Source organism: Balaenoptera borealis (genome assembly GCF_965194805.1).
Source record: "Balaenoptera borealis genome assembly, chromosome: 7".
NCBI lineage: Eukaryota > Metazoa > Chordata > Mammalia > Artiodactyla > Balaenopteridae > Balaenoptera > Balaenoptera borealis.
This window is the reverse complement of record NC_138864.1, coordinates 20810994-20836020: the sequence shown is the minus strand read 5'-3', so window position 1 is coordinate 20836020 and position 25027 is coordinate 20810994. Positions and strand designations below refer to the sequence as shown.

The window sequence follows — 25027 nt, the reverse complement described above, 5'->3', positions numbered from 1 at the left end:
ACTGTTGCTACTGCCTCATCTTAAGTTACGGCAGCTGAGGCTACACCTCGGTCCGCCATTGCTCTGTAATGATGTTAGAGAAGTTGTATGATGATAAGAAGTAAATAAAACGAAATCTGGTAACTTAGCGTAAGTTAGAAAACATCAACAAGAAGACAAAGTAAAATCTTTTGTTTTCGTTTGAATCGATAATTATAATAGATTCAAAAGTTGCAGTGCCTCCTGGGAGGCAAGAAGCACAAAGTCAATCCACCCACAGGAGCACCATCAGAGGGTTCATCCTGAAAGAATACTGAACCCCGGGGCTTCCCTGGTGGCGCAGTGGTTGAGAGTCTGCCTGCCAATGCAGGGGACACGGGTTCGAGCCCTGGTCTGGGAAGATCCCACATGCCGCGGAGCAACTAGGCCCGTGAGCCACAATTACTGAGCCTGTGCGTCTGGAGCCTGTGCTCTGCAACAAGAGAGGCCGCGATAGTGAGAGGCCCGCGCACCGCGATGAAGAGTGGCCCCCGCTTGCCGCAACTGGAGAGAGCCCTCGCACAGAAACGAAGACCCAACACAGCCATAAATAAATAAATAAATAAACCCAAAAGTTTTAAAAAAAGACTCTCTTGAGGTTGTTGATGGAGAGCAATTAAAAAAAAAAAAAAAAGAATACTGAACCCCATGGATCTTTAACATGGATTTGAAAAGGCTAGACCGACTGGTTTCTCCAAAACCCAAAAGCCTTGGAGTCTAGAATTCCTCTAAGTTTGCTTGATGCACTGATAAGCAAAAGGAGGCTGTGGAGGAACTTTGGTGAAGCCACATACCCTAGAAACATCACAGCCAGTTTGTGACCTGGAGAAGAAGAAAAGGAATGACGTTCAATAACATCAACCGTTCCACCTCATAGATCTGTTGTGAGCTTGAAATGCTCATCTGTGTAACGTACTTTGAAGAGGGCAAGTGGTAAGTGAGCAGTAAAAAATAGATATTATTAGTATTAATGATTGCTGGCATTTCTTACAGTGTTTTAAAGTAGGTTATAAAGAAATCGGCAGCTCTGCCATTCCATGCAGCTTGCTTTAGATGACACTACTGCCTTAAAGGAGTGCAGCCTGCACCCTGCTTTGTGAGCAAATCTCTCTTTGTTTAAGCCACTGGTGGCAAGCTTTCTGTTACTTATAGCTGAATGCATTCCTGACTGATACATTGTCAATACCACTGAAATATAGTTTCATATTTTAATGGCACAGATAACATTAATGATGCAGGCCTTATAAAATGTGAAATTAAGAACAAAATTGAACAGATGACATTTGGGAAAAGATGCCAGAAAAGTTTCCTAAAAGAAGTAGAGTCTTGGAGAATCCCAGTATTCTGCAATATAAGCATACCCTCATAAAGTAAAGTAAACTGTAGGACCTACAGGTTCTCTTTGTTACTACATAACTGGAAGTTGAAGAGTGTTTTACTCATCAATCTCAGCAGAAGCCCAACACAGAGAAGTGTCTTCTTCAAAGAATGGAGACAATACAGTGAAAGAGTGCTTTGGACCCACAAACTACTATAATCAGTAAGAAGACTGAGACAACTGTGCAGCTGCAGACACAGGCTCTTTCATAAAAAAGGAAGAATGACTCAAAGCATGAAATCAAGAGTCCACAGGGTGGAACTGGAGCCATGGAAAATTATTCCCAGGCTTTGCATCCCAATGAAGGGACAGCCAAGCTGTGTCCAGCTGAATTTCAGAATTGCAATGGACCAGTGAACCTTGTGTACCTCCTTGTTTCCTACTTTTTGAAGAGCAGTGTCTATTCTGATTATCCTATGCCTGTCCCATCATGGGGTGTTGACTGTACCTTTAAGTCACAGGTATTCGGATCGAGGGGAAGTGTACTCAAGAACCTGTGCTTAAGAAACTGCATCTGAGGCACTTCATCCACACCTGGACCTAACTGAGATGAAACATCCTGGACGTTGAGCTGATGTTATAAAGGGCTGGGACTTTGAGGAGAGATTCTCAGTATGGGGTGAGGATATTTTGTATGTGAGATGAATGCAAATAACTTGATCCCAGAGGGCAGACCATGTTGGCTTAAAATATGTTCATAAATTCTTTTTTAGGACCTCCAAAAGTGGAGCCTAGTTCCCCTTGCCTTGAGTGTGATTTGGACTTAGTGAATCATTTCAAAAGAATAAAATAAGACAAAAGTGACAATATGAGTCAGAAACACTATAGAAACTAGATATGATAGTTCTAACAGTGTTATAGTCCGGGGTCACTTAAGGGAAGGGGCAATGAGTCATCAAAATCTAGAATTCTAAACCTGTCAAAACTGTCAATTAAGTGTGAGAGCAGAATAAAGATATTTTCAGAGATGCAAAGCCTCAGAATATCTGATCTATTCACTCTTTATTAGGAAGTCATCTGAGGATGTACTCCCACAAAACAAGGAGAAGAGAAATAAAGAAAGAAGATAACTAATAATAGCTAGCATTTACTGAGTGCTTATTTTGTGCCAGGCACTGTGCTGTGTGTGTTTTTCATGTATTATTACATTTAACCACACAACAATCCTATGAAGTATATACTATTGCTGTTATTATCTTATAGAATAGAAGACTGAGTTATAAAGGGGCCAAATAAGTTACCTAAGTTATTGGTAAGTTGTAGAACTAAGATCTAACCCTGAGCCATCTGGCTCCAGAGCCCATGATCTTAAATACTCCCTATCATCCCAGATAGCTATGTTACCATGAAACTGTGGAACCAAATCAGGACAGCAGCAAAGGAAAATCTCAGGATGAAAGCTATAGAGCAGGACTATTGAGTCATCAGTATAATAAACTGGGGCAGGAGAAAGAAGGATTCAATGAGACAACTCTAGGAGGAAACGAAGATGACTTCATAGATGGCATGATTTGGGAACATTAAAAGAGCGCAAGAAAACAAACAGCAGTTAGAAAATCAAGGAAAATCAAAAAATATCCATAAGATGGACAATCCCTTGAGCCCTTCCGTGCCAACCAGGGCCCGGCAGGATGGCTCCCGCAAAGAAGGGTGGCGGGAGGAAGAAGGGCCGGTCCACCATCAACGAGTTGGTGACCAGAGAATACACTATCAACGTTCACAAGCACATCCATGGAGTGGGTTTCGAGAAGCATGCCCCTCGGACGCTCTAAGAAATCCAGAAATTTGCCATGAAGGAGATGGGAACTCCAGATGTACACATTTGATACCAGGCTCAACAAAGCTGTCTGGGCCAAAGGAATAAGGAATGTCCCATACCGTATCCGTGAGTGGTTGTCCAGAAAACGTAATGAAGATTCACCAAACAAGCTCTATATGTTTGTTACCTACGTACCTGTCACCACTTTAAAACATCTACAGACAGTTAATGTGGATGGGAACTAACTGCTGATTGTTGAATAAAGTTATAGAACTGCCTTCGCATCTTAATTTTCCTTTTCTAGTTGCAGCTAAAATCTTGTATATCTTTAAGCAGTTCCAAACTACAGGATCATCTGGAGAGCATTTCCTAAGTACTGTGCTTGGGCCCCTCTCCTCAGTCCCTGGAGTTTTTGAATATTTGGACAGGGTCTAGGCAGGTGTTCTAAGGTGGTTTCGAAGGGCAACCTGGCTTGAGAATGACTATTTAGGTAGTTGGGACATTGTGGGCATAATGCTAATGCTTTTACATGCAGGTTTTGTTGATTCTAAGATACACATTTTTCCAGAAACTGGCATGTAGAACTTAATTGCCATTTTTCACATTTTAACAAACTAAAATGATATACTTGATAGTCTTAGATTTAATGAAATATGTACAGTTCCTTTTTAGCTCACTTATTTGTAGTGGCCCCATGAGGTGTTTTTAGTCCCGGTTTATGTGGAGCTAAAGCTCAAGGGTAACCTTTTTTAAAGGTTACTAACAAAATCTGCTTATTTCAACCTGAAAGCAAGGTGTTGCAGGGATTATGTCTCATTAGTGTTTATACCACTGACGTGAATTAAATGCCATAAAGAGGTCCCCTTTTGAAGCCCTATTGATGACGGTAGTGGGGTTGGGGGCCACCTGGAGTGTAATGTACACTGTGAAAATGGGGGCTGGGGGAGCATCCGCAGGTTATCCATTCCCTGGCACAGTCCAGACCTTAGACACTGAAACAGACCAAGTCAATACAAAAATTTCTTATTAAAAAAACTTGGAGACCAAAAAAAAAAATATCCATAAGATGGTCTTAGTCTGAATGAACTAAACAAAATGTGGCATGGTTTAAAGCATTGATGGAGTACAGAGAAAAAGAATCCATTTCGCCTTGATACTAGGGGTGTCCTCATTCAAGAGGTCCAAGTGTTGCAAAGAAGGACAGTAATTCTAGATTTGAATACTATTTACATAGTCATAAGAACATAAACCATTTTTTGGTTTTCAATTTTTAGAATCAAACTTTTCACAATTTTAAAAGGACTCAATTGCAGGGAAGAAGAAAAATGTTAATAGCAATGACAAAATAAAAGTACAAAGCTGATAGTAGGTGGAGGAGAAATAAAAAATGCAGAAAGGATAAGGGAGACATTCATCTTACAATGTAGGAAGTGAAAATTGATAAAACAAGTAAAAGAGACAAGTATCTAGTTTAAAATTACATAATGTGATGGTTAATTTTATGTTTCAACTTGGCTGGGCCACAGGGTGCCCAGATATTTGGCTAAACATTATTTCCAGTATGTCTGTGATGATGTTTCTGGATAAGATTAACATTTCAATCAGTAGACTGAGTAAAGCAGATTGCCCTCCCAAACGTCAGAGGCAATCTAATCTGTTGAAGGTGTGAGTAGACTAACAGACTGAGTACGAAAGAATTCACTCTCTCTGCCTGACTGTCTTCAAGGTACTGGTCTTCTCCTGCCTTCAGACTCAGACTTGAAATGGAACTTACACCATCAGCTCTCCTGCTTCTCAGGCCTTCAGACTCAGACCAGAACTATACCATTGGTTTTCCTGGGTCTGGACTTCTCAGCCTTCATAATCATGTGAGCCAATTCCTATTGATACCGTTTCTTTGTAGAACCCTGACTAATACACTTATGAACTTCATCCATTATGCCTTTTTGCCCTCAGATCCGGTTTCTGCATTTCTCCTCCAAACTGCATTTTCTAGGTTCTTTGCCAGCTGGCTTCCAGAGTGGTTTGACCAACAGTAGCTTGACTGCAGAAAGGAAGGGAGGTATAAGCCCAGATTCTATCTCCTTTCTGGGCAGCCCCTTCTCTTGTGACCCCTGCTCTTACTAGGCACAGTTCTGTGTTTCTCTAGCCCTGGGGTAGAAACACTTTCTGATGATACTAATTCCTGGTTGTCATCATTTTTTTGGCTCCTGGGATGTCCCATCACCTATGTAACTATTTAAAATACCTATAGTGAATCATTTTCTGGCTGGACCCTGACTGAAACAGTAATAAAGATAGGAATTCAGCAATATAAGTATACTTGGAGGAGAGCAGAGAGAAGAAAGGTGGTATAAGGGAACTACATCTCATCTTAATATAGGAAGTCAGTAGATGGTACCTAAAATTGATAAATCAATAAATAGCACTACAGTATATTATCTAGAATTATGAAGATAACAAACAAAAGAATAAAAACTTGAAACAGTTCAAACTGTTGCCTCAAACTATTGAGTCAGTAAAAGACCTGTGGTTGCCAAGGACTCAGGGGAGAAAGAGAGAGATGAATAGATGGAATATAGGGGATTTCATGGCAGTGAAACTATTTTATGGCAATGGTGAATGCATGGCATTATATATTTGTAAAACTCATAAAACTATACAAAACAAAAAATAAACCCTAAGATAAACTATGGACTTTAGTAGTATCAATATTGGCTCATCAACTGTAACAAATGCACCACACTAACGCAAGATGTTAATAACAGGGGAAACCGTGTGTGTGTGTGTGTGTGTGTGTGTGTGTGTGTGTGTGTGTGTGGTGGCAGGGATGGGGAGGTACATGGAAACTCTCTGTACTTTCCAGTCAATTTTTCTGTAAACCTAAATCTGTTTTTAAAAATAAACTCCATCAGTTAAAAAAAAGAAGGGAGGGAGGGTAGGAGGGAGGGTGGAAGCTATCTAAAAGACATGAAGGAAACTTAAATACACATTTCAAACTGAAAGAAGGCAATCTGACAAAGCTATGTACTTTATTATTCCAATTATATGACATTCTGAAAAAGGCAAAACTATAGAAACAGTAAAAAAAAAAACAAACAAAAACAAACTGGTTGCCCAGGGTTCAGGGGGAGAGAGGAAGTGATGCCTAGGTGGAGCACAGTGACTTTTTAGGGCAGTGAAACTATTCTGTATGATACTGTAATGGTGGATACATGACATTATGCATTTGTCAAAACATATGAAACTGTGCGACAGAAAAAGTGAACCCTAGTGTTAGTTAATAATAAAATGTCAGTAATGGCTCATCCAGTCCTAGCCACAGCAATGAGACAAGAAAAAGGAAATAGAAGGACCCCAAATTGGAAAGAAAGAGGTAAAACTATCACTGTTTGCAGATGACATAATGCTATGCATAGAAAATCCTAAAGACAACACTAGTAAACTACTAGAGCTCATCAATGAATTTGGCAAAGTTGCAGGATACAAAATTAATATACAGAAATCTGTTGCATTTCTATATACTAACAACAAACTATCAGAAAGAGAAATTAAGAAAACAATCCCATTTATAATCGCATCAAGAAGAATAAAATACCTAGGAATAAATCTAATTAAGGAGGCAAAACACCTGTACTCAGAAAACTATAAGACATTGATTAAAGAAATTGAAGATGGCACAGATGGAAAGTTCTACTGTGTTCAAGGATTGGAGGATTAAAATTGTTAAAATGACCATACTACCCAAAGCAATCTACAGATTCAAAGAAACCCCTATCAAAATACCAATGGCACTTTTCACAGAACTAGAACAAATAATTCTAAAGTGTGTATGGAAACACAAAAGACTCTGAATAGTCAAAACAATCTTGAGAAAGAAGAACAAAGCTGGAGGTATCGTGCTCCCTGATTGCAAACCATACTACAATGCTACAGTAATCAAACGGTATGGTACTGGCATAAACAAAACAAAACAAACAAAAAAAACCTGACACATAGATCTATGGAACAAAATAGAGAGCCCAGAAATGTACCCACACTTAAATGGGCAATTAATCTATGACAAAGGAGGCAAGAAAATACAATGAGGGAAAGGCAGCTTCTTTAATAAATGTCATTGGGAAAACTGGACAGCTACATGAAAAGAATCAAACTGGACTGGTTTCTCACACCATATACAAAAATAAATTCAAATAGTTTAAAGACTTAAATGTAAGACCGGAAACCATAAAATTTATAGACGATAACATAGGTAGTATGCTCTTTGACATGAGTCTTAGTAATATTCTTTTGGATATGTCTCCTCAGGCAAGGGCAACAAAAGCTAAAAAACAAAGGAGACTACATCAAACTAAAAACTTTTGCACAGTGAAAAACTGTCAACAAAATGAAAAGGCCACTTACTGAATGGGAGAAGATATTTGCAAACAATACATCCAATAAGGGGTTAATATACAAAATATGTAAAGAACTCATGCAACTCAACATTTAAAAAAAAAATCCAATTAAAAAATGGGCAGAGAACCTAGACATTTTTCCAAAAACACAGAGATGGGCAACAGGCACATGAAAAGCTGCTCAATATGACTCATCATCAGGGAAATACAAATCAAAACCACAATGAGCTATCACCTCACACCTGTCAGAATGGCTATAATCAAAAAGACAACAAATAACAAGTGTTGGCGATGATGTGGAGAAAAGGTGTACTCTTGGTGGGAATGTAAATTGGTGCAGCTGCTATGGAAAACAATATGGATATTCCTCAAAAAATTAAATACAGAACTACCACATGATCCAGCAATTCTACTCTTGACTATTTATCCAAAGAAAACAAAAACACTAATTAGAAAAGATATATGCACCCCTATGTTCATTGTTGCGTTACTTACAATAGCCAAGATATGGAAGTAGCCTGTGTCCATCAATAGATGAATAAAGTAAGTGGGGTATATATATACATATATATATATATATATATACACATATATATACGTATACATACATACAATGGAATATTACTCAGCTATGAAAAAGAATTAAATCTCTCCATTTGCGACAACACACCCTGGAGGATATATGCTAAGTGAAACAAGTTAAACAGAAAGACAAATACAATTTCACTTATCTCTGAAATCTAAAAAATAAAACAAATGAACAAATATAACAATACAGAAAGAGACTTATAGATACAAAGAACAAACAAGTGGTTGCCAGAGGGGAGGGGAGTGGGTGGAAGGGAGAAATAGGTGAGGGAGATTAAGAGGTACAAACTTCCAGTTGTAAAATGAATTAGTCACAGGTATGAAATGTACAGTGTAGGGAAGAGAGTCAATAATTATATAATATCTTTGTATGGTGACAGATGGCAATTAGATTTTTCATGGTGATCATTTTGAAATGTATAGAAATATTGAATCACTGTGTGTAATAGGAACTAACATAGTGTCGTAGGTCAATTATACTTCCAAAACAAACAAACTCATAGAAAAAGAGATCAGATTTGTGGTTACCAGAGGTGGGGGTGGAGGGAGGGAGAATTGGATAAAGGCAGTCAAAAGGTACCAACGTCTAGTTATGTTATTACTAGGGATGTAATGTACACTGTGATAAATATAATTAACACTGCTATACGTTATATATGAAAGTTATTAAGAGAATAAATCCTAAGCATTCTCATCACAAGGAAAAAATAATTTTTTCTATTCTTTTAATCTTGTATCTCTATGAGATAATAGATGCTCACTAAACTTACTGTGGTCATCGTTTCATGATGTATGTAAGTCACATCACTTTGCTGTGCACCTTAAGCTTATACAGTGCTATATGTCAATTACATCTCAATAGAACTGGCAGAAAAATATTTAATTAAAAAAATTTTAATTAAAAATTGGTTCATCCATCAAATATAATAAATGTACTCATATTAATGCAAGATATTAATAACTGTAGAAACTGGAGGGGGGGGATTCTGTACTTTCTATTGAATTTCCCTGTAAACCTAAAACTGCCCTGAAAAAATAGCCTATTTAAAAAAAAAACCCTGACTTTTTAAAAAAATGTAAGGAAGGGGTGTTTGTGGGTGAGGCAGGGCTTATTATTGTTAGCCCTCATGTGCTTTTTAAGGTGTTTTTTTAACTATGTATACATTACTTGGATTAAAATGTTTTTAATTTTTTTAAAAATCTGTTTACCCACCAGGATAGCTAAAATGAAAAAGACCAAAGCTACCAAGTGTTGGCAAGGATATGAAGTATCCAGAACACTATATGAAAGTTCATGTAAATTGGTATAACCACTTTAGAAAACTGGCGGCGTCCAACAAAGCTGATAATTTGCATAGCGTGTGACCCAGCAAATTCACTCCTAGATAAATATTCAAAAAAAAAAAAAATTTCACCACAGGACATGTTTGTTCTCTATGTGCACTGAAGCTTTATGCATAATTGCCCTAAACTGAAATCTACCTAAATGCCCATCAAGAGGTGCAGAAACATTGTAGAATATTCACACAATGGAATTCCATACACCACCAAGAATAAATGATTTATAACAACATGTAATAATATGAAGGAATCTCAAAAATAATTTTGAGTGAAATAAGCTAGGCATGTGACACTTAATTCCATTTATATAAAGTCCAAAAAGAGGCAAAATTATCTATGCTGTAAGAAGTCAAAATAAAGATTATCTTGGAGGAGAGATGGGGAGTGATTGAAAGGGGCATACGGGAGTCCTCTGCGGCTACTGGCCAGATTCTGTTTTTTCAATCTGTGTGCTAGTTCCACGAGTATATTGAATTTATGTATCAAGCTGTGCTTATAATACTTTTAATATATGTACTTTTTAGTATGTGTATTATGCGTCAATAATTTATTTTTAACCTGAGAGTTTTGAACCCTAAGCCACACGTTTTTTCTATACTCTCCCCACTAAATATTTAAACACAGAACATGTACTTGAAAAAAATCCGAGAAGATATATATATATATATATATATATATTTTAATATATATACACATACATTTTACAGTTAATTTCAGTACTTGGAAGAATCTCAGTGTAACATTTCTATGAATACTTTCAGAAGCAGAAGAAGTCCAATTTTGAGTCCAACAGAATATTTATTCAAACTTGCTGGTCTAGCCATAGTGTTTGCTGTTGTTATGACTGTTACCTTCCTGTTGGTTTCTGGATATGCTTATCATGTTACAGATCATGGTTTAGGGTGACATTTACCAAGACAAGTGAGCATTGACAGTGAGAAGTCATCGCTCTTGTGAAATCAAATCGGCAATCAGGCTCCATTTTGAGCTTCTTATTACGGGATAACTTCCATCTAATGAAATTCTTTTGTGTCAGCTTTAGATACTGAAACCTCAGCTTGTTCACCAAGTTAGAATATGCTCTGTTATTCTTTGTGCTAAGAGGAATTAGAACTAAACTACAGGCTTTAGAAACAAAATCTGAAAATAATTGTGTCACTGCTTCAAAGATGAGGATTGTTTTACTTTTAGTAATAATTTTCTACTGTTCAAACATAACTATCATACTCATTTGTTTCCTTGAACACCGGAAGTACAAACTTCGCAGAAATTGATTCTAATTTAGTCTGTACATGCAAATTAATATGGTTCTCAAGCAACCCTTCCTGAACTTACACCGAGGGAAAACTTAGTGTGGAAATCTGGCAAGTTATGGGATCAACAATAGTAATCTATTACTTTTATAAATTCTCAGATAGTTTAAACCATGTAACAGTACATTTTAAATATCTTTCAGAGACACCACGATGATAAAAGAAGACCCCCAAATTTTAAGAAAGCCTAAAACTCCAACAGTAAAAACTGTTTTTTAAATCAACTTAATCCAACCTCCTGCCGGTTTGTCAACAGGCTAAAAACATTTCGAGATTTCTCTGTCTTTGATTTAATTCACCCACAAATTACCAACTCTTAATTTGTCTTTTAGCTTTCCCAGACCATGCTCTATTCTCAGGATGCTAAATTCCCAGAGGACCCCACTCTCAGCATTTCTATTCTCAGTACACATGCCTCCAATTAATAGGATTTTTAAAGTATTTCCTATGTGTCTACCATTTACATCCCCTTTAGCCCTTTCAACAGCCCCATCATTTCTTTTACTAACTACATTTGATACTTGAGGAAGCTAAAGCACAAACAGTTTACATAACTTACCTCAAGTTCTAATGCTTATGAGTGGTGAAACCTTAATTCCATGCTAGGCACTGGGATTCAGTTATTACACCATGCTCCCTCTAATTATTGATAGGAACTTCAGGCCACAGAGTGGTACTATGAATCCTGCCCTTGTTAATACTCCACTCCTACCTTCTAGACTGCAATGAAAATTCTGGCTTTACTCATTCTGTGGAACAGACTTTACTGCTGCTACTCACATGAAGCACTTGGACTTTCTTTCCTAGCGTGAAAGAATGTGAGCTTTAGACTTTTTATCACCACCACAGGAGGACATGGGGCTAGGGCTCAAAACTGAATTTTGACGCATTTTTATTTATTTATTTATTTATTTATGGCTGTGTTGGGTCTTCGTTTCTGTGCGAGGGCTTTCTCTAGTTGCGGCAAGCGGGGGCCACTCTTCATCGCGGTGCGCGGGCCTCTCACCATCGCGGCCTCTCTTGCGTTGGAGCACAGGCTCCAGACACGCAGGCTCAGTAATTGTGGCTCACGGGCCCAGGTGCTCCGCGGCATGTGGGATCTTCCCAGACCAGGGCTCGAACCCGTGTCCCCTGCATTGGCAGGCAGATTCTCAACCGCTGTGCCACCAGGGAAGCCCTTGACGCATTTTTAAAGTCTTTTTTGCTGGCAAACTTGGTAATGACTTGGGATTGGCCGTGAAGTACTATTCTGGTGATTCACTAGATCATTCAAGAGGTGATGTCACATATAGAGTCCCAAGACAGCACAAACCACAGATCTCAAGTTCACACACACACACACACACAAAATAGTCAAAATTGATCCCACTGTTAATTATGATGTTTTCCAACTCACATGCAAACATAAAATCCCATTTCAGAAACTTTCAGCATCATTAGAAAAACCAGTCACTGTGTATTCTCTAAAATTTATTTACAGTTAATAAGTTAAAAAGCAAAGTACAACCAGATTGTAAATCTTAATCATATGCACATCAAACTGTCCAAGGAAACAATTCGGTTCCATTACAAACAATTGCCTTCTACTGCACTTAAGACATAACAGTCTATCAGAAAATATTTCAAACACACCAATAAAGTATTATAATAAAGTAAATATTATGTATATACGTCCACTAAAAACCACCAATTTAAAGAGTGCTGTCGCAACCCTTAAAACAAAAAGCTTTCAGTTCAAAATTGCTGATTTATTTGTATTCAAATATTTTTAATGTTTCTTTATTGAAGTTTTCAGAAAAATAGTACTATCACTTGCACGTAGCAAATCAATAGGTGTCCGCCACCAGCTTCCTTACACGTGTCCAACAGGGTACTCGAACTTCAACAAAATAAATACACACCACAACAGCAACACTTTGCACTATCAACAACAGAGCTTGCCCTCAACGATCATGACATTCCTGGTTTCTGGAAGGAAAAATAAGTTGCTGGTTGACAGGAAGGAGGATAAAAAATGACATCAGGAATCCCCAAAGGTTAGCGGAGATGCCAGTCACCACGTTTAGGCACTCAAAAGTTAAAAATGAAATAAAAGCACAGCAAGGTGATCAACTTCCTCCTAGCTTCCCCCTCTACTTGCGCCGTATGAGATATAAGATAATCTTATAAGAGAATGAATAAAATCATGAGATTTCTTTTTAAAAACTATATACAAGCTAAGCTACAGACTTAGAGGATAGGAAATGGATGCCTCACCAAAAAGGCCACCTTGCCAAGTTCCTCTTCACATTCTGCCCAATGTACCCATCAAGTACTTTCACTTTCCTGTTAATATACTAACCAACTATATTACTTGTTTCTTCACGTTTCAGAAGCTGTAACATAGGCTTTGCTAAAGAACAGTTGGCAGAAATAAAGATTTTTTGACATCTTATTTCACAAACTAGAAATGGCATGATTTTTAAATAGACTAGATAAATAACATATTGAATTCAAGATGGGCAACCAGATCCAAACTGAAATGAGACAGCCCAGATAATCCAAAGAAGCATTTATGCTAGTTCAAGTGCACTAAAGTAACGAGGCATGAGGAAAAAATGTTAAGAATCTCAGTTAAAATAAATGCATGGTGTCAATGGTTGTTTCAGTTTTGAGCTGAGCAGAGGTATCTTCCCAGCTAAGTCCAATTTCAAAATCCTCTGGGAAACTATCTAGATAAGCTGTATGTTAAACTTACATTCTAATATGGCCACTGAATTTAATTTTTAATTATTATAAAACTATGTACAATATTGAGTGGTACCAATACATATTTTTTCCTCAGGGGCTAGTCAGCTAAAAAATTTAACAATTTGGGGGTGGGGGGGGGGAAACCCTATGTATCTGAAATACAACTGGCAATAAGCTAATAACCAAAAGAATATATATAAGCTTCCTATCACACAAATAAAATTTAACACTCTCCATCAACTAAGTAATGATTCGCTTTTATTTACTCATGTGACAGTGTTTGTAACAACGCGTTAGTATTAAGTAGTGAATAAAAGAATATGAGGCATAATGGGAAACTGGCATCAAGTCGTAGATATATATATATAATTTTCTTTTTTCTACAAAACAAGAACACTGAAATTAAAGTCACAAAACTCCTACTTACGGACTATTAAACTTGAAAAACTCAATCCAGAAAGCTATGCCATTTGAATTCTAAGAACACAAGAGTCAAAACTTCCACTCTTATTACTCTCCTACGAAGCTGCCAAGCAGAGATAAACCTTAATATTGGGGATTCATATGTCGAGTTCCAGCCAGTATGAATGGTTCCATGGCAGAATACTTAAATTTGAAAAAGAGTGGGACAGAGACACCACCTGACCCTTTAGACACTGCAGTAAAATCTGGTTGTGGCACCACCGGCTAAAAACCATTAAGTCTTGCTGCCACCAATGACCAAAGGCACTTGGATAATCAGGAATTCCACATTGGGCCGTATGATAGAAATGCTATCATAAAAGTGTGAAAGAAGGGTCAGTACTCTATGTGACTCGCCTGTTCGATTCCTGTGGTCTTCAGCTGTCAACAAAGACCGGTAACTGCAAACAAATTATGAATGGAATTAAGATAAAAAAGGAAACTCGTGGAGCAAAAAAGACAACTAATTGTCATGATTCATGTCTATAAAAGTGATGGATATTAGTTTGGACATTTCTTGCTATCCAACAACAAAAAGTAAAGAAAGACCTATTTTGCCCAAAGTAACTTCAACCAGTTATTTGATACCAAGAAATGTCCCCATCCCCTCGAAATCACTGATAGTTCTGAGAATTCTAATGGGTATTCTGTTTATCATTTTAATCACAAGGTTTACACACATTTATTTCTCCTATGTGATTCCCAATTTAAAATAGGTTATCCTTGAACTATACCTGGATTTGTATGTTAGACCAGTACAAGGAGACCAAATCATTTCCAATAGGATTCCATCCATCTCTTTAACCAACACCAGTTCTTTATAACTCGTTTTCTTTATCACAAGCCATGTGGTTTCAATGCACTTTAATTTTTATTTAATCAAAAAGAATTTTAACAACTCAACTTTTCCTAAACAGAACTTTATATGAGTTTCAACCATTTTCTTTAGGAGCTCAGCAAATATAAACATTAAATCTCAATATAAAATCTTTAGAAACACCTCAAAAATGTTTAAACAGTTGTAGTTTGCATCTCTTTGTTTGCAATCACTGAGCCCATGGAATTCACAGCATACAAATCCTTGCACTATTAACAGTCATAATAAGCTTGAATCTCTTAGAAAAATATCCTTGGTCAAAGCTTTGGAATCCGATTAAAATTAGGAAACGAGTGGGATTCAGAATACCCTGAGCACAAACGGGTGCAACAGCACAAAACAGGTTCGATCTTTCGTCCAGAAAGAGGGGTGGCAGTCGAAAAGAAAAACGGGGGTAGGGGTAGAGGAGCGGGGTGAAAAGCAAGTAGATTCTGGCGTTATTACACAAGCACGAAACCAAATTCCTTTGGAAAAAACAACGACTTCTTCGGAGGACTTCCAGACCAGTGAGGTAGAGTCCAAAGGGAGAAAACGGATCTGCCCCTCCAGTCCTGGAGACGTCTCAGTCCGGGGTACGGAAGCAAAGGGCCCTCCCCCACGGGTCCGGCGGTCTCCTCCTCCGCAGCCCCGAGCCGGGAAGGGGCGGAGGGCGCACCTGCCCCGGAGTCCCAGACGGCGGCGCCGCCGCGAGCCCGGGGCGCGGGGCCGGGAACGCCAGCCGGTGACTTCTTCGCCCGTAAAGTGCACGAGGGGACAGGGTCCAGGCCGGATCTGTAAACACTCGACTGACACTTGTCCATCCCTCCGGGCGGAAGCTCCGGCGCCGGCTGGGAGGGCGACGCGGGCCGCGTCTCACGCCCGGGGCACCGGGAAGCGGCGGAGCCTCACCACGGGTTCCAGGTTCACTCGTAGGATTCGATGCGCTGTACGCCGCGCCGCCGCCAGGCTGCGCTCGCCCCACACGTCGCCGCCGACGCGGATGGTGGGGAAGGTGGTCAGCGTCGGGGTGGCCGCCCTCCAGATCTCCTCCAGGGTGCGGCCCCCGAAGCAGGGCCCGGGCGCCGCGGGCTTGGCGGGGCGGCTCTCCCCGGGGGCCGGCGGCAACGGCGGCGGCGGCGGGGTCTTCCTCCGGCGGGCGGCGGGCGCCCGGGCTCCGCGGCGCCTCCTCCTGGCCGCCGCGCTCAAGGTCGGCCTGCGCGTCGGGCCGCGGGCGGCAGGGGGTCCCGGAAGGTCGGGGACCAGGGCCCGGCAGGAAGAGTAGCCGTAGACGTCCTTGCTGCGCAGGATATGCGGGGAGAACTGGTGCTTGAGGCTGCAGAGGAAGCTCCAGAGCTCCGCATCCGAGCTCATGAACTCCGTGCTGCGGGGCATGAACAGCTTGAAGGCGTCGCCCAGCGCCTTGGTGCTGTCGGCCAGCGAGAGTTGCGACCGCGAGTACACCACCTTCTCCTCCCGCGCCTCCAGCGCGGCCCCTCCTCCCTCCCTAAAGCCGACGCCCCGGGCGGCCGCGGCCGGGGCGGCCGGGGGCCGGCGCCGCCGCCTCTTCACGCTGCGCCGCATCGGAGGCCGCTCGGGGCCGCCCGCGCTCGCCGGGTCCCGCCGCCGCCGTCCCCGCCCGCCTTCGGCTCCGCGGCAGCAGCAGCTGCTGGCGCCTCCCGCCCGGCGCGTCTCTAGCTACTTTTCTCGCCTCCGCCGCCGCCGCCCCTCCCCCTCCGAGGGCGGAGGACGCGGGTGAAGATCCTGCCGACCGGTACAAAATGGCGGCCGGCGCCCACCCCTGGGCTTTGTCATTGGACGGCGCCTCGCCCCCCTGGTTTCTCTTTCTTCTCCTCTCTTGCCTCCTTTCGCCCTCTGCCTTTCTTTAAATGTGCCCGCCTCAGGCCCCTCCCACCGCAGCCCCGACTCCACCCATTGGGTGCTCTCAGAAGAGGGGCGGGGACTACTGGGGGAGAGGCCAGTTCCTGGTAGATGGTGCTGGGGTGGGTGATGGTGGTGGCCCTTGAACGCGAGTCAACAGTTGGGTGGGTATATGGGGAGGGTACCTTGTCTAGAGTAAGGGGTGGACATCAGCTCCATCTTGGGGAGAGTCACTCTCGGAGTGAGTGGGTGTGCATTTGAAGACTGAGCTTGGAGGTCTACCAGTCTGAATAACAAAGAGAGACGTGCCCAAAGGCTGTGGTTTGTATCACAGAAAGGGAATTTGGGTCTAAGTCCAGGGGGAATGGGCCTTTCACCATTCCCTTCTAAACCTTCAGAGGCCTCTTTTGCATCTTCATCCCACTCTTCCCGCTTTTGACCCCAATCCATGTCAAACAACACTAGTAATCCAGAATCTTTCAGGTAATATGGACGGCATCAGTGGCATTGTCTCCTTCTAGACAATGGAACCATCTTCACCTTTTAAGAGATAACTCTGCTTATTGGGAAAGCGAAGCCTCTTATACCTGTAGAACTAAATACTCTGCTCAAGTTGATCAAAGATCAATGACAACAAAGCCATTCTCCTTAAGGAAAATAGCATTTTTGAATATATAATTGTTTTTTAAATGAGTGCAGTTCACTTTTCATTTAGTTTTAATATGTCCCTTTGCAGCACCATCTCTATCATTGAGAAAGGATGCAGCTTCACAATCAAAAAGGTTCTGCTGAAGAGAACACATTGTTAAGAACCCATCACCTTTTGAATTTGAGAGGAGGGGATTATGAAGGTTTACAGAGTAATGGACAGTCTTCAGTCATCTTTTCTATCCTCAGTACTTAGTTCAGCGCCTGTCAGATAGTGGGCACTCTATGTTTGTTGAGTGAATCAATGAAATACCACTGATAATTTAAAATGATGTGAGAAAGAAAGATACATTGAAATCGCTAAGGACAGGACAATTTTATATTTTATATTTTACATTGCAGTTTTCTCTTAACTTCATTAAAGTTTTAAGGTTAAAAAAATCTCCTAATCCTTAGAACTTTGAGGTAGGCATGCAAATTTTACCCTTCAGTGAGCACCTTATTTGCAGCAGAGAACTAATAAAGCAGAGTTTTGTGATTTGCACATAGCTGCTAATGGTTCCCTCGAATATTTGAGCTGAAAGATACCTAGTTCAATCTCCTTATTTCACAGATGAGGAAATTTGGACCCACAGAGGTTCAGTAATACAGCTTCTTGATGGCAGGACTAGGACTATAGTTTAGGGCTTTGGATTCCTAATCTAGTGATCTTTATATTTCATTGGGGGTTTTTCAAATTGTGCTGCTCAGACTCAAAGAGGTTCAGTAGAAAATGCTTTATGCAAGAGTGGAGTGACTAAGGGATAGAGCTGTCCCCGTATTTCCACTTCCACTCCTCCCAGAATTGAGCAGTTTTTATCTGCCCTATATTGGACTTACAGATATTTTCTTAGAACCAGATTTTGTTCGTTTAGTTTCAAAACAAAGGAATAGAGTAAATAAAATGAACAATAAATAAAATAAAACAAAAATATTTTGAAAGTTGCTTCTCTACACCAGAGCACCCTCTCCACACACTGGGTTTATGGTAAAAACCAAACGTCCTACCAGGAGACCAGTTCTCAACCTACCAAAATCATGGTAACTTTCTGAAGAGAAAATCATTTTCCTAGAAAAGCACAGCCTGGTCTCAGGACAAGATTATGGAGCCAGTTACCAGCCTCCTAAGTCCTTATAAGGAAATGTCATTACAACAACTCTTTATATCACAATTAGTTCTCTGGGTAATTCTGGGAACACAGACGAATGTGAAATTTGTATAACTTCCATTGGAATACCCCTGCAAGATAGACATAGAAAATCTCACAGAGTAAGCCAGCAGAGTAGTAAGGGGACTTCATAGTGAAAGAAAAGGGTAAAATAAGGATTTATGTACTCCTGGCTTCTCATATTGTTATTTCCTCCCTTCCATGTTAATCATATGATAAGTACTTAGGGTTCTTAACTATGGAAATGTTTAGGGTCTTTTGCCACATAAATACATACCAGGCATCTACACAAACCTAGCGAATTGATTTCAGTTAAAAGGATAAATCTTTTTAGAAGACCATTCTTATTCTAGGAAAACATAAGGTCTCAACAAATTGTAGAGCGTTCAAAAGTTCATTTTATAATACATACTCATTTAATTTACTTAAAACCAAACAATATCTGTATGAAATATTTTTAGGAATTAATATCATGTCAAACAACTTATTGTATAATTTTAAATTTGGCATTGTTCGATTTCTCTATTCTCCCGTTTTCACTGTTTCTTATTTTTACATTTCTTCTTGATCTCTGTCTTTTGATTAGTTTAAATAGTCCTACAAATGTTTCTTATCCATTCTCCATAAGTGAGTAAAATTTACACATAAAGATAATATATTTCTTCTAGATCCTGGGACACTCCTAAGACACTATAAGGTTTATGGAAAGTTGGCAAATTAAAATTTTGTTCTTGAGGAAACATTGTTTAAAATGCTGAGTTTATTCCTTTACCTCTCAAGGAGAATGATGCTTCCTATATATATAAGTATTGGATAATAAGAATAAACAGAACAAAAAACTACCTCTATGTGTATATTTTCTGAATTTATAATTTCTGTAGTTTAAGAATTAAACCAAGCAGTGACTGGAGAAATTGAAAATAACATATATCTCTTAGCTATCCAGAACGTGTGCTTTAAGATTCCACTTCTGTGAAATAATTTGCTTCTTGCAAAGTGGCCAAAAAATAAAAAAGTATCTGTAAGTGGCTGGGAGCATCCACTCTGGAATCAAACAGACTTGGAATCAAACAGATCTTTATAACACAATATCCTTAGACACATTTTTTATCTTTCTGAGCCTATCTCCTCATCTATAAAATGGGCATAATCTCTACTACAATAGATTGTTTTGAGGATTGGATGAGTGAACATTAGTAAAACTTTTACTAGAGTGCCCAGATCACGGCAGGCATCCAATAAATAACAGTTATCTTTATTTGTCTTCTCTAATTGAGGATTTTACTTGGTTTAACCTATGTATTTCAAATCCTATATTACAGTGGGAGTCTATAGATTTTTTTTTTAAGTAATAGATTGATGAGGGGAAAATGAAAATGTTAGAGCGAGAAGGAAATTTAGAGATCATGTAATGAGTCCAACATTCTTAATTCAGATGAGAATATTGAGATGCCAAGAGATACGCCCAAGTTCACACAGCTGAATGGTAGACTACTCTGAACCAGGACCTAGGTCTCCAACTGTTAATCCAGAGTTGTTTCTAACATTCTTGTATTTAATCCAAGGAGATAGCATTAATTTTTAGTTCAAGTGGAATTACATAGGACATGATTCATCAATTTCAGCCTTTTCATTAGAATCATTATAAAGTCATTTAGATCTTTCTATAAAAGTTATCTCGAAGCTCTGATATGCTCTAAAACTGCTTAATGTAAAATACACAAAATACACACCTAAACTGAGAGGCCAGAACTTCCACTTCCAGGAAGATGAAATACCTGTACCTTTCCTATTCGTCTTGCTACTTTCAATTTAAAACCCTGGTCATTATATATAAAATGAACATAAGAAGACTGAAGAAGGGAGAAGAGAAAGCAGACAGGCTAAGGACCTCAGAACCCAAAGAACAACACAGCAGTGAGCTCCCTGCGTTCTCTTTTTTTCTCTTTTCTGCACACATCTCAGACTGAGTGCTGGAGAAGCCAGCAACCAAGAAATGCCAACAGACATAAAAGACATAAAAGCGCCAACAAAACCTTGTTCTCTCTAGCTTTAGGACCAAGAAAGGAGTAGCCTAGCAAGACAGAAACTTTTAGAAAATTATCGATCTACTGCAGCAAAACACCACCACCCCCCAAAAAAACACTATGGCTTTTACCCTCACCAGGCTATAACTAGGCACCCCACCACTCCTTTTGGGGTGATGTCAGAGAAGTCCAAATAGGGCACCACAAATCTCATCCCTGCTGGGCAGTGAAGAAGCAGTTCTCTCGGCAAAATCCCAAGGATGAACTTCAAGTTGAGGATGGGGCGGTGGGGACGAGACAGAAAGAGTCTAGATCTTCAACGACATTGTTGAACCATCAAACCAACCCTGAGACTGCCCACCTCCGGGTATCTAGTTAAGGAATCGGTAAATGTCACTATGACTTAAACTACTGTTACTTGAAGCCAAACACACCGTAACTGATACAGACCCCAGGTGATTATGACATGCACTGCACACCGCCCCCAATAGATGCCCCCTTATGCACCTGCCGCCACTGACTACCAGTGTTAGAGATTTTGCCAAAACTATTTTAGATTTCAAAATATTTCCTGAGAAATTCCCCCACATTCAAGCAGAAACTCATAATAAATAATCACTGTCTCAAGCAAAACACAATTAATTTACAAAAATATGTTGGACAAGAAAAGACCAAAAGACCACAGGGTTATGTCATTTGTAAAATATTTCCATTTAAGTTACTTAACTCTTAGCTTTGAAGATTTGTAGCTAGATTTACTGGAACTGTTTTCCCCAAATTATGGCCAGGAAGATATTTCCACTATCTCATCAACCTGCTCCCACTCTCTGTTTAGTACCTAGACTGTAGCTCAGTGACTCTTCCCTTCTATACGGATAAAGAGAATTAAGGATCCTCTCCCAAACGGGTTTTCCAGCTTTTATTGCACTGTCCCCACCAATGATTTTTCAAACTAATCAGACAGTAGGACATATTTTATATGGTAGTAAACTTTAACATAAAATACATTTATTGTGAAAACGATATTACATTAACACTGATTTTTTAAATGTAAATAAAAACCCCACTCCATAATATCCATTTTCAAATATCTATTTTCATGTTTCATTAGTTCTAATTTTATATGTCATAGTTTTCTTCACTTAACGTATAAATATTTCTTTGTATTTTTACACAATCAATACACCATACTTCTACTTCTTCATAATATAATATTTCTTCTACCAAGATGTTCAAATATAATATTTGTGGAATATTTAGGCCATAAGGACACTGTTTTCAGTTTTTCAGGATTATCAACAATGTTCAAATGTACCCCTTCAGCATTTTTTTCTTCTTTTCATTACTTCCCTAGGATAAATTTCCTTGGTCAAGAAGAAAAAATTTGAGACTTCTTAATACATATTGTTATATTGATTTCTAAGAAGATCACAACCAAGTTACAATACTTCCAGCAATATGAGTTTCACCCCAACATTTCCAGAATTGTTTTATATATTTTAAGCATTTTTGCCTGTCTTTAGTTATTAATTATTATTTAACTTGCATTTCTTCTATTACTAGTGAGAGTGAACATTTTCTCTTATACTTCTTAACTTATATTTACTGTTATTTGAATTATCCCTTCATGGTCTCTCACAATTACTTATTGTGGTCTCTTGGTGGTAAACACTTAAAAGAAAATATATTGGTCTAGTGTGTTATTAAAATAATTCTTTTATGACATATCTTGTATATATTTGTTGAAATCTGGAATTAAGATCTACAGTGGCTGTATTTTCTTTAAAGGGTAGTTTCTTATAATTGCACTTATGTAGGCATATACCTTGCTTTAAATTACAAGTTTCTGTTTAGGATGCGAACAAGCAATGTCCTATGCTCTGTCTTTTACCATTTTCAACATTTTGATCTGTGCTTTAGATAAGATGATGAGTGGTGGGTGGGCTTATCAAACTTAGAGATTCCATGGAGAGACAGGAGAGAGCTGATACCTCCTTCTAAAACAGTGAACCAATTCTTTAAAAATGTAATTTCATAGAAGCAAGTATAAAGTCTAAACCAGGAGTCTGTCAACTCAACCGGAGAAGTATAACATAAAAGAACTATACTTAATAGCAACATATGTTTAAAAGACCAAGAGGGTTCAGTTGGCAGCAAGCTTAATACGAGTCCATGGTAGACGTTTTGTCCAAGACCTTATGTGATCCTACAGCTGTATCAGTCATAATCACTATTGCTCTGCACTCTTCAGACCATTCCTGGAGTATTATGCATAGTCCTGGGACATTGGCACATGGGAGTCTATTCCCCAGAAGAACAATGTGGAAGATAAAATGACTCAACACTGGGTCATGGGAAGAATGGACAGATGGCTTGGATTATTTTCCTTGGAGAATAGAAGTCTCATGTAGGATATTATTAAGGACTTGCGAACATTTTAATATTTGCATGTTCTCTAAGGTTCTAAACAGGGAACCAACTAGCCATGGAGCGCTATTGTATGATTAGTAAAAAGCATTCCCACTGGGCAAATGAATTAGAAAAAAGTGTTCCTGTCTCTGGGCAAATAGGCTGTCACACTTTGGTACAGAATATGGCAAAGGGAGTACAGCTGCATTTCAGACCCCGCTTATCCCCTCGGTCACTTATTTTTGTGCACAGATTGTTCAACTTTATGCAGTGGCCCTAGCTCCATGGTAGGGTCAGTAAACTATGATCATGGATTGAATCCAGCCTATGGCCTGTTTTTGTAAATAAAATATTGTTGAAGACAGCTACACTCGTCTGTATTGTCTATGTCTGCTTTCCCACTATAATGGCAGAGCTGAGCAGTGCCAACGGGGCTGTATGGCCTGAAAAGCATCAAATATTTACTGTTTGGCTCTTTACAGAAAAAGTTTACTAACTCCTGACCTACAACATTTTTTTAAAAATTATTGTTATACTCGACATACAATATTATATTAGTTTCAGGTGTACAACATAGTCATTCGATATTTTCATACATCATGAAATAATCACTAAAATAAGTCCAGTTACCTTAATTTTCTTCTGCTCACAAATACCAGGATCTGGGGGGGGGGGGGGCAATTAGGGATTTAAAGAGTGAGTGCTCATTTTTAAGAAGCAGATTTTGGAAAAAAAAAATTCACTCTTTGATTTTCATTTCCCAGAAGCAACCATTTTCAACACTTCTGGCATTTCTCCTGTCCATGTTTTGAAATAACATGCTTAAACTGCTATTTCTTGATTTTTCAGTTTAAAATATTATTCATGTATTTCTTACTATGCCAGATGTGGATTCTCCTTTGTTCTACCTCTTAACATATTTATATCACATATTTTTGCTAAATCTGTATCTGGCATTTACATTGCCATGACTATGTAAATAAAGCAAACTTTCTAACCACTAAAGCCTTCCAAAACTAGAAAAATATCTTGTAAGTTTAGTGTGTTCCTGTAAATAACTTCCTGTAAATAACTTCCTGTAAATCCTGGAAGGCAGATTTTCTTATTTATCTTTGCATCTCCAGTACCTTCTATAGTGCCAGTATATGTGAGGTAATCTTTAAATGGGAATGTTTATTGTGAAAGAGTCTCGCACTTATTATTTCCCAACAAAGCATCAAAGTAGCCTCATGGGGAAAAAAAGAATCAGAATTCTGTTAGGTTTCCTGACTCTTAGTTAGCAATTTAGTGTTATTGTGATTTGAGATTAGAGAGAGTGGTAGAAAAGAGGAAGAGCTGTACAACCTCTCCAGCACCTCAGGCTTCCAAAGCGCATGCCAAGGTCCTGAATGTGTGGATGGATATAGCACCCATGTGTCACGGTGCACGGATATGGTGGCTTGGATGCAAGTGAAGAGAGGATGTCTAACTTAGATCCAGGACATTTTCACTTCTGTCTATTGGAATGCCATCTAAATCTAACAGAATGCATGGATTTCTACTGCTGTTCAGACAGAACTTGGAGCAGAGCAAGAAATGGGATTCTGTGTAGAACCAGAGAAAATTTTATGTAACTAAGAGCTATAGCAGAATCAAGCCAGGGCCTTTATGTAACTTTCAAGATAATATCTTGACCTACAGCATGACCACCTTTTTGATAAGTTTTTTTACTGGGATTTTATAATCATTATTTTGTTTTACTTTGTAGTAATGATGACTCTTTCATTTACCCTAAATTACATTTATTAAGTCTATCAATTTGTCTCTCAGGATAAAATGGGGGAGGAGAGGGTGTTATTTTTTATTCAACACAGTGCCAGCCTCTGAGTAAGATGCTTTACCACATGAATTTAAGTAATATACCACGGGGCTTCCCTGGTGGCGCAGTGGTTGAGAGTCTGCCTGCCAATGCAGGGGACACGGGTTCGAGCCCTGGTCCGGGAGGATCCCACATGCCGCGGAGCGGCTGGGCCCGT

The 25027-nt window shown here is 39.3% G+C and overlaps 1 protein-coding gene and 1 pseudogene across 2 annotated transcripts; one reads left to right on the top strand and one right to left on the bottom strand.

The window, feature by feature from the left end:
- Nucleotides 1-647: 647 nt before the first annotated feature.
- Nucleotides 648-8121, top strand: LOC309632388 (large ribosomal subunit protein eL31 pseudogene; annotated as a pseudogene). Its single transcript has one exon. The product of its transcript is annotated as a large ribosomal subunit protein eL31 pseudogene (transcript).
- A 4130-nt stretch (nucleotides 8122-12251) lies between these two features.
- Nucleotides 12252-20783, bottom strand: CCDC71L (coiled-coil domain containing 71 like). Its single transcript, XM_082399911.1, has one exon. The coding sequence runs from the start codon at nucleotides 16421-16423 to the stop codon at nucleotides 15716-15718; it is 708 nt and encodes a 235-aa protein (XP_082256037.1). The 5' UTR covers nucleotides 16424-20783; the 3' UTR covers nucleotides 12252-15715.
- Between the last annotated feature and the right edge of the window lie 4244 nt (nucleotides 20784-25027).

Bases quoted from the DNA above. Each gene is read 5' to 3' on its own strand.
- CCDC71L (XM_082399911.1), bottom strand. From the start codon at position 16,423: ATGCGGCGCAGCGTGAAGAGGCGGCGGCGCCGGCCCCCGGCCGCCCCG.